At 36.5% G+C, this 10,023-nt stretch overlaps 1 protein-coding gene across 1 annotated transcript in view; it reads right to left on the bottom strand.

The window, feature by feature from the left end:
• Nucleotides 1-10,023, bottom strand: part of LOC107710082 (dedicator of cytokinesis protein 4-like) — a 115,482-nt gene that overhangs the window by 48,115 nt on the left and 57,344 nt on the right. The window contains exons 12-19 of the mRNA XM_016514788.1: nucleotides 9,311-9,436; nucleotides 6,763-6,887; nucleotides 6,338-6,500; nucleotides 3,774-3,880; nucleotides 1,997-2,150; nucleotides 1,706-1,803; nucleotides 1,515-1,598; nucleotides 1,327-1,427 (exon numbers count right to left, since the gene is read on the bottom strand). Coding sequence (XP_016370274.1) covers nucleotides 1,327-1,427; nucleotides 1,515-1,598; nucleotides 1,706-1,803; nucleotides 1,997-2,150; nucleotides 3,774-3,880; nucleotides 6,338-6,500; nucleotides 6,763-6,887; nucleotides 9,311-9,436 — 958 coding nt within the window. The remainder of the gene's footprint in view (nucleotides 1-1,326; nucleotides 1,428-1,514; nucleotides 1,599-1,705; nucleotides 1,804-1,996; nucleotides 2,151-3,773; nucleotides 3,881-6,337; nucleotides 6,501-6,762; nucleotides 6,888-9,310; nucleotides 9,437-10,023) is intronic.

The raw sequence follows: 10,023 nt of genomic DNA, 5'->3' as shown, positions 1-10,023 counted from the left end.
AATTTTTTTCTGAATTTCATTTATTGCATCTGGTAATTTAACAATATATATTTGTAGTGTATTACTAGTATTACTCATGTAGTATTGGGTCTATAATTGAATAACTGGATATTTTTACGGATATGACAGAGAAAGTGGAGGCAGAAAATTATAGAAAACCGATAGGGTGCAATGAGCAAATGCTGCAATCCAGATTCGAACTTGCATTGTCTGTAGGAGCACCAAAGTTTAATGTAACCACTAAGCCATGGGTCCTGTAAGCATTAATCATGTTTTTTGTGTCTTTTTCCCAAAACATTAGCATTCTAATTGAGCACGTCTTTATTTTGAATTTCAAATAATCAATAGAAAAAAAATAGGTCTAAAATGCAACTGAAGGTGATGCCGTGAAACTGCAGGAAAATAAGAGAGACTTTTTAATCACAGTGTATAGCAAAAGCTCATGTATTGCAGCACATAAAAAGAAGTATTGCAATAGCATCATGTGGTGAGATCCCTGGCGCTTTTCACTGCGATTTCCTAGCATTGCAATGAGAAGTTGAAGGAAAGTGACGTCCATTGCACCGAAGTGAGTGAAGTATGAGAGGAAAGTTCTTGAGCTGAGCTTCTAAATAATGCTCTGCATGCATGCGGTTACATGGTTTTTAAGAGACTAAAAATCACAACAAAAGGAGAACTGAAAGACAGTACGGAAGAGACTTTAAATGAATATATTTGCACCAGTGAGCAAGAATAACTAGAAATAAAAGATGTGTCTAAACACCCCATGAAATTGGACTGTAGTGGCTTTTAATCCATTTCTATTAGATTTGATGCTATTTGAACAATATGACAAAATTAACGTTTTGCAAATAAACTGTACAGTCTTTCTCATTTTAAGTGATCTTATGGCTGTCGGTTTGATTCTGTCCAGTTTTTAAGTGAATTGGTTGCGTAACGCACATTCGAAAACTGCGTAGGCTGTAATGTGGGTTGATCTCTGACCCAGATGAATGAACATCCAAAATGAAGTGCTACTGTATTTGAGTGAAGAATCAGTGCTATACTAGCTGAGAGTCAGGCTTCAAGAGAGCTGTGAACAAAAGTCCCGGACAAAAACAAACTATACAGTGAGCCTGACTCTACAAAGTATTTGGGCACTTAAGCCACATTCAATGCATCAAATATCATGCATTATATAACAAAACATCAAAGAAAGACAACACAAGCACACTTCACAAGCAGATAACTCAAAAGGATGCTTGAAACATCTCTACATTTCCATTTCAATTCAATGGATAGTTTCCAGTCGTCCTGACAGTTAAACGCTTCTGATTTTGAACGTACCTGTATGACAGGGCTCCTGCAAAGTGGCTTTCAATGTAGGTGTCCATGACTGGTTTAAAATGTTGAAACTTGCTGTCCTGGAGCAAGTTTATAATGTGCACCTGAATGATGAAAAATGCACATGCACAATAAGCAACATGCAATTTCATTGGCCTCTATTGTGCAAAAAAATTAGGGTCTGTACCTACCAGACAATCAAACACCTTGAGTGCATATCTCTGAGAGCTCTCGTCCAAAATGCCGAAAAGCGTGTCCAGTGTATCCTGTAAAAACTGATTCAAGATATTTGACTTTATTAGTAAACATGCGCCAATTAGGGAAAGATTACTGTGATTGACAGGTTCATTAACCAACAGCAAGTCTGTGAAGGGCAGCTGACCTTAACTATTTCTGAGCCATCGATCTCTTTGAGTTTAGACAGGCTGTCACTGATTCTCTCCGGATGGGCTCTCCACTTCAGTAAGTCCAGCATGTCACCTGCAGGAAACAGCCAATAAGCAATCAGTGTAAAATATGCAAAATGCTGCTTGATACTTCATGCCAGCTACCCAAATGTTCCCATGTTCAGTGATGATTCATGCTGGGTGCTGCTACATGCTGCATATCCGAGAAAACTTCAAACTAGGGACGTTTTGTCCTATCATATCCTGTACAAAGAGACACACATTACCGTTCTGAGTGAGTTTGGTAGAACAGAGGAATGATGTGATCCATAGGGATTCCTTAGTGCCTTTCATAGTTTGGTTGTTGCCGGGCAGATCTGATTTCGAGAAGGGCAGTTTGAGGTAGCGAGCACAGTCTTGCAGGTTAGCGTTCTCTTCACACTGGAAAACATGCATGAAAAAGATCCTGTCAACCATTTCATCCAATTTTTTAATATAGGCAACATATTTTTAATAATAAACACACCACACAAACAAACAAACAAATATATATGTATGAATTCATATGTATGAATATGGGATTTATAAACAAATTATAAACCTACACATTTATACATCTATAAGCAGATAGATCTATATATTTATATATGTACAGTATGTAACATATGGTTGGGGTTACCCCAACTCATAAATGTGTATATACACTTTAATTATAAATATAAACAAAAAAACAAATATTCATGTTTTTATATAAAATTATTTAATTGTTTATTTTTAGATTATTTATTTATTTTTAGATTATATTATTTACTCATTTTAATATTTCACAAGAATTTACCACAGCTAAACAGTAAAATAAGAATTATTCTCCATATACATTTCTGATAACTTATTTAAAATATTATTGTTTAACATTTAGTTATACAATTATTTTAATGAATTTATGAATTTTACAATTGTACTTATGTTTTTTTTTTTTTTACATAATGGTTTATTACCTATGCACATTTATATATATATATAAAACAAACCATTAACTACAACTTTTGCCTCAAACTCCCAATTTGATGCGTATCAATAGTTAGTATGGTAGTTTTGTTAAGTTTAGGTATTGGGTAGGTTTAGGGATATAGAATATGGTCATGCAGATTATGTGCTTTATAGAACTAATGAACAGCCAATATGTTAATAATAGGCATGCTAATAAGCAACTAGTTAATAGTGAGAATTGGTCCCTATAATAATGTGTTACCATACATGTAAAATGTATTTATTTATTTATTCCAGGGGAAGCTTTTAAATTTAGCAAAACATCTTCTTTTGTGTTCCACAGAAGGCACAGTCATATGGGATTGTAACAAAGGTAAGTACAATGATGACATATTAGATCTATTTTTGGCTGAACTACTGCTTTAATTAGCATCATGCAATCGCTCCACATTCAGTCAGCAGTTCTGTTGCCTCTAGCAGAAACGCAAACAGCTGACTTATTTCTTTTTTATCATCTATCTTGCTCAAACTGCTACACGTACTGTAAGAGGTCAGCACAAACTGCTTTCGTACATGACTAGTGACACAGCACAGTGCAGTATTACAGAAAGTATTATAAAAGGCTACATGGGCATTACTAAGCTGCAAAAATGGGACATTCGGAAATCATCAGAACATTATTATAGTCTTTTATTTGTTCAGCAAAAGATTCTTTCATAAACTGGTGTTTAGAACTACTACTAATGGAGTGTGAGTGGTGACAGTACAACATGACACAAATAACAGCAGGTCTTTGTGTCTGTGCATATGTGTTTGTGTCCACAAACACTTTCACAGTCTGCAATTACCAGAGCTGTGCCCGAAGCATGCTTTTAAACTGGGTGTGCCGTGTTTTCCGACATGGTTATTTAACTCTTACACTTTTTAATAAGAAGCCACTTTTTGAATTTAGGGCTTTTCGAGGCAATGCAGAATGAAGAAGGTGTCAGCCGGGACAATTTGTCATTTGACATACAGTTGCTATTAAATTGCATTTGTTGCAGAAAAGCCAACGAGACATTTTGACAGCTGTACCTTATGAACGATGAGCTCGTGGGTGCCGTCGGGCAGAGTCCGCCCGTCTTCCTGCATTAGAGGAACGAATGAGAAGCCAAACAGCTTCTTTTCCCCCTTGTCTTTTGCTGGAGAACACAAACACAGTATATTACAAGCCACTTAAAGTCCTTAACAATAAAATACAGCTTTTACGCTGGAACTAAACACTGACAGTTAATCTGAAGCTTTAGGCCAGTACATGTCTGTGACTCTTTTTGAAAAAATCAGGAAAAATAGTTTTGTATGCTGGTGTTAAGGAGCAATATGCCCTTAGACCAGTCATCAATATATAATGATTAAATTAACAATTCATATTCATTAATAATTACATTAACCAGTCATTTCGTAATTCTGAGGAAGAAAGAATGGATAATGGACAATTATTTGGCAAATATTGTTTATATATATAATTTTTTTATATATTAGTATATTAATATATTTTACTCAAGATTTTTGCAAGAACTGACTACAATTATATGAAATAAGATTAAATCAAATTATATACATATAATGAAGATAAATGTTATATTAATATTAATTAATATATATTAAATAATATTTAACATTATTATTTTGTAATTATTAAAATAATTATTTTATACTATTTTATTATTTATTCATGAATTTTACACATTTACATTTTTTTTTTAATAATAGGCTAGTTTATTAACTTTTTACATTTACTCATAACATCACTGTCTTTGTTATCTTACTTAAAAACAAACTTTTGGATTTATTTTTCTCTGTGAGCCATGCCATGTGCAGATGCATTAGTGTCTTTAGACAGGAAAACCACAAGGAACAATGTCTCACACATTCAAAAGTCAACTATTGAATAATATAAGAAAAATATAAGCCAAACGAAATGACGTGGCCAGTGACTTGATTGTGTCATTTCATTTAAAAATAAACCAAAGCCGCATCAACCAATCATTTGGCTCCAGCATCATTATTCTGAATAAAAACCTTGATTAAAAACCTTGATTCTCAACCCTACACCAGACCAAAACTAGCATAAACCGATCTGGACCAGCACAAAAATTCATACTGGTCTTCCAGCAAGGATGCTCAATAGATCAGTGAATGATGGCCTTCAGATGATTTGAGGTGTTTTGGTGTACAGGAAGTCTATACATCTGACAAATACAGAACGCTTAGGTTGCAGAGCACTAATTCCAAGTATGGGTCACCATACTTGGCCACATGTCACGTCACTTTCACTTAACTTGAAAGTATTTGCATAAAAAAGACTCCCTTGGCGATCTCCACTTCTGGATTATATTACTTGCCCATATTAAGTGCCCATTAGTGATGCTCTGACTCATACGGTTCACTGCTACATCTCCTGCACTTTCAACACTCATTTGAAATTCAGCCAATTTAACTTCTCTCAAACTCCTCACTCTGCATCAACAAAGTGAGGGAAATACTGTCTTGCCTCAGTCTTATGGGAATATGAAATGCATCTTAAAGCGAGGAACAAAAACAACAATGGTTTTCTCAGCAGTCATGTCGGACTTACTGGAACAGTGGCGGAACTCGAAGCGGACATGAGAGCCCCGGAACATGTCGACTGGGATGGGCAGCTTGATTAGCTCCGCCCACCGCGGGCTGTTGTTGTGGTAAAGCACAAAGGCGTGATACTCGTCTCCGCCCGGCTCGCCTGAGCCCACGGCCACAAACCCCTGCAGAGAGACAGTCAGCAGAGACTGAGTGTGAGAGGATACGGAAAACCACAAACCTCTCACCGCTCCACCTCGATGGCTGTTTGTCAGCCGTGAGTGTGAAAACAATATATGCCAGATTTAGATGAGCTTAACACTGAGGAAGTTATCTTTAATATTATTTCATATTACCTTAGCAATGTGTTTTTTGGTTTTGGTATCCCAGATTGTGTGTACTCATAAGAAAGCAAGGGAAACAGGACACATTTATGAGCCTAAAAACCTTGAGGATCTGTCCATCGGCGTCCAGCGCGTAGACGGTGACTTCAACGTTCCTCGCCACGCTCTTTATATATATATATATATATATATATAAACAATTTTAAATAAAAAGTGGGAAAAAATATTTATTTAAAACAACTTTTTGACAATGTAATAATAAAAAATGACACAGCTTTGTTTGAAGAAAAAGGAAGGTCAAAACACACATTTTGCCCTACATATTACCTATTTAGTTAACTAGTCTAAGTTTAGTCTCTAGTTAAATGCTTTGATCAGTGACTTTGAGGGTCTTAAATCACCTTCAAATGGGATCGAAACTACAACTGTTTGCAATTCGGAACTCTTAGCAAGATTTGCAACAAGAGTGCATTTTCAACATGGATTTTCAATGTTAAAATGAAACCACGAGTCCAAATGGATGCCTTCACACAACACTCATTTGAAATTCAGCCAATTTAACTTCTCTCAAACTCCTCACTCTGCATCAACAAAGTGAGGGAAATACTGTCTTGCCTCAGTCTTATGGGAATATGAAATGCATCTTAAAGCGAGGAACAAAAACAACAATGGTTTTCTCAGCAGTCATGTCGGACTTACTGGAACAGTGGCGGAACTCGAAGCGGACATGAGAGCCCCGGAACATGTCGACTGGGATGGGCAGCTTGATTAGCTCCGCCCACCGCGGGCTGTTGTTGTGGTAAAGCACAAAGGCGTGATACTCGTCTCCGCCCGGCTCGCCTGAGCCCACGGCCACAAACCCCTGCAGAGAGACAGTCAGCAGAGACTGAGTGTGAGAGGATACGGAAAACCACAAACCTCTCACCGCTCCACCTCGATGGCTGTTTGTCAGCCGTGAGTGTGAAAACAATATATGCCAGATTTAGATGAGCTTAACACTGAGGAAGTTATCTTTAATATTATTTCATATTACCTTAGCAATGTGTTTTTTGGTTTTGGTATCCCAGATTGTGTGTACTCATAAGAAAGCAAGGGAAACAGGACACATTTATGAGCCTAAAAACCTTGAGGATCTGTCCATCGGCGTCCAGCGCGTAGACGGTGACTTCAACGTTCCTCGCCACGCTCTTCCCTCCCTTCTCGAACTCGCCCTTCTCCAGCGTTATGTACAGATCATTTCTCATCTCACCTTCAAGAGAACAACATTTGTGGGAAAAATGTTTTTAAATCAACATTTAATGCAACAAATTAGGACACCAGAGATCAGCTTATCAGTAACACAATGAATTATATAAATATATACTTCTTTATGACACAGCTTTGTTTGAAGAAAAAGGAAGGTCAAAACACACATTTTGCCCTACATATTACCTATTTAGTTAACTAGTCTAAGTTTAGTCTCTAGTTAAATGCTTTGATCAGTGACTTTGAGGGTCTTAAATCACCTTCAAATGGGATCGAAACTACAACTGTTTGCAATTCGGAACTCTTAGCAAGATTTGCAACAAGAGTGCATTTTCAACATGGATTTTCAATGTTAAAATGAAACCACGAGTCCAAATGGATGCCTTCACACAGACAGTGAAAAAAATCGAATGACTTTTTACCATGTACATTGATTTTTATGCTGTTTGCTCAGCAGAAAAACCAACAGACCAATAAGACTCAATATTTTTCTCATGTTTCTAGAACTCGAATTGATTCTGGAATGAAAAGGCACTTCACATCAATTGAACAGAAACGCAAAAGCACATCTCTCCTCGACAAGCTGCATGATTTGAAAATGTTGCAGGTTTAATACTTTACACTTCAGGTGTAGCGCCATGAGCGAATGATAAAACATGGAAAGTTTTATCACTATTATGACAGAGGAGCACAAACAGACTTATATGAAAAGTTCATCCCTCCCAAATGACCTCAGCAGGTGCATCCTGTGACTCACGGATAAGACTGCTAACAAATGAACACATTCTCGATCACACAGGAAGTGTATCTACGTGCTCACACCTTGCAATTTTTCATGGTCCATCCGTGCTTCGACACCCTCACCTCAACAGCTCTACATGCACATTTTCACATTGGTGCAAATGTTACGGCCAAAAATAGGCAATGGTTCAGTGCAAACCACATTTATATGATGTACCAGTTCTCATTCGCTCATGTCGAGGAAACAAGTACATTTCCTAAGACTAAAGACATATGTAGATGCATGCATTATTGCATGCTTTGTCCCATGCAGCATGGTTTTAAAATGCACTGTGAGCTACAGGTCACGTTTTTAAAGCATTGCCGCGGCTGTAAACGAAGGGGACAAAGAACTTGTGACAACGAGCAGAGGAAGTGTGGGTTCCTGTATGTGTGTGTAATGCATTTAAGTGTGTGCAGTCCTATTTCAAGACCCAAATTCAAACCAGTAGTCATGCCAACTAACAGCCATATAACGGTTGCTGTAGCAACAATCAGGAAATAAAATCAATGTGAGTTTCCTGGAAGATGGAAACTATATGTGAACACACAATGACAATAGAGAGAAGATCAGACTACAGCAAAAGACCAATAATAAATCGGCCAGCCATAAGGCACGGTTACTGCCAGCGACGGCACATTCATCCAGGAGGCAGCAGACAGACTGCTTGTGCAACCAAAACATCTGGGCCTGTAACGGAAAGACGGAGGGAGAAAACAGTCTCAGACGTACACAGACTGACTGAAGAATGCCACACACACGAAAAATGGCAAGAGCTTCTAAAACTTGCCAGTTAGAATCTGATTGGTTGGCTTTGTGGAATTTCTGGGAGTCAAGGCACGCTGGATTTGATCAGTCTGATTGGAAAAGTCATGTTTGTCAAGGTAGAGCTAGGCTAAAGTATATAGCATCAAAAGCTTCAATTAGAGATTTATGGAGGAGGTGATTTGTTATTATTATAAGTAATTTTGAATGGTGAAGATACAAATTCAGTTTTTTCATGCATTTTGTGCACTGTTTTAACATTGATAGCTTGCCAAAACGCTACTCATTTACTAATTTATTTAGTGGACCAGAATTTATGCTGATAGCCAAATGTATACATAAGTCATATTACAGAGAATGTAATCTCACCTTAATATGTCATGTTCTTTCTTAGTTACACCACCATTCAAAAGTCAGTAAGATTTTCTTAAAAAAAAAAATAATAATAATAATAATAATAATAATAACAATACTTCTATTCATCAAGGATGCAATGAATTGATCAAAAGTGACTTTTATAATATTACAAAATATTTATATTTCAAATAAATATTTTTCTTTTAAGCTTTATATTCATCAAATAATCCTAAAAATGTATCATGGTGTCCACAAACATGAAGCAGCACAACTGTTTTCAACATTAATAATAGTAAATGTTTCTTGAGCAGCAACCATTCAAACAGAAAACAAATCTTTAAAATTGTAATAATACTTCACAATATTACTGTTTTTACCATATTTTTAATCAATTAAATGAAGCCTTGGTGAGCATAAAGGAGACTACTTTCAAAAACATTCAAAAACTTCCTGACCCCAAACTATTGATTGGTTGTGTATATGAGCAAAAAATATGTAGATCTTGAAGCAAAAATGATTTTCACCTGGCATGATGACATCAGAGAAGCCCAGTTTTTTGGTGATGGACACTCCTCTGGTAAAAAGCACCATATATTCTCTTCGCAGCTGTTCAATGTCGCCGTGTAGCAACTGAAGTGCCACCGCCAGACCTAGATTGAACACACACATCGAATTCATTTTAATTTTTTAAACAAAGACAGCATAAAATGAGCTAATTACAGATGATTTTCACAGCTTTCTTGAATCAATCACTTAATGAATGAACCTTGAATATTCACAGGTATGCACAGCAGAGCACATGAATATTCATTAGAAAGCTCTGAATATTATAATCCTCCCACGCTCGACTCTCTTATTTTGAGAGGTTGTGATAAATGTCAAATTTTGCCTAATTGTATTCCGTCCAGAAGAGATTTGGCAGTGTTTCTGGTCAATATCCGAGTGGTTTGCATTTGTGTAAACTGCACTGCTTTTGTGACAATGGTAATGAATATTCACAAGTAATGATGTGAAAGTGATGCTATGTACCGAAAAACACACTATCAGCCCAGAACTGCCTCTTGTAAAAATTTCTAACCACATGAAACTGACTGAAATTGATCCACGCCAACTATCGTCCGCAACTTTACAGGAAATCATCTCTTTACACCAGAGTTATTATAGTTAAAACCATAAAACTTAGCAAAAAACAAACACTAAAACTATTGAAAGTATTTTAGTTACTTCTAAAAAAAAA

This window comes from Sinocyclocheilus rhinocerous, unplaced genomic scaffold, assembly GCF_001515625.1.
Source record: "Sinocyclocheilus rhinocerous isolate Xijiao unplaced genomic scaffold, SAMN03320098_v1.1 scaffold1708, whole genome shotgun sequence".
NCBI classification, from domain to species: domain Eukaryota; kingdom Metazoa; phylum Chordata; class Actinopteri; order Cypriniformes; family Cyprinidae; genus Sinocyclocheilus; species Sinocyclocheilus rhinocerous.
Note: the sequence above shows the minus strand (reverse complement) of the source record. Positions and strands in the feature narration are given on the sequence as shown.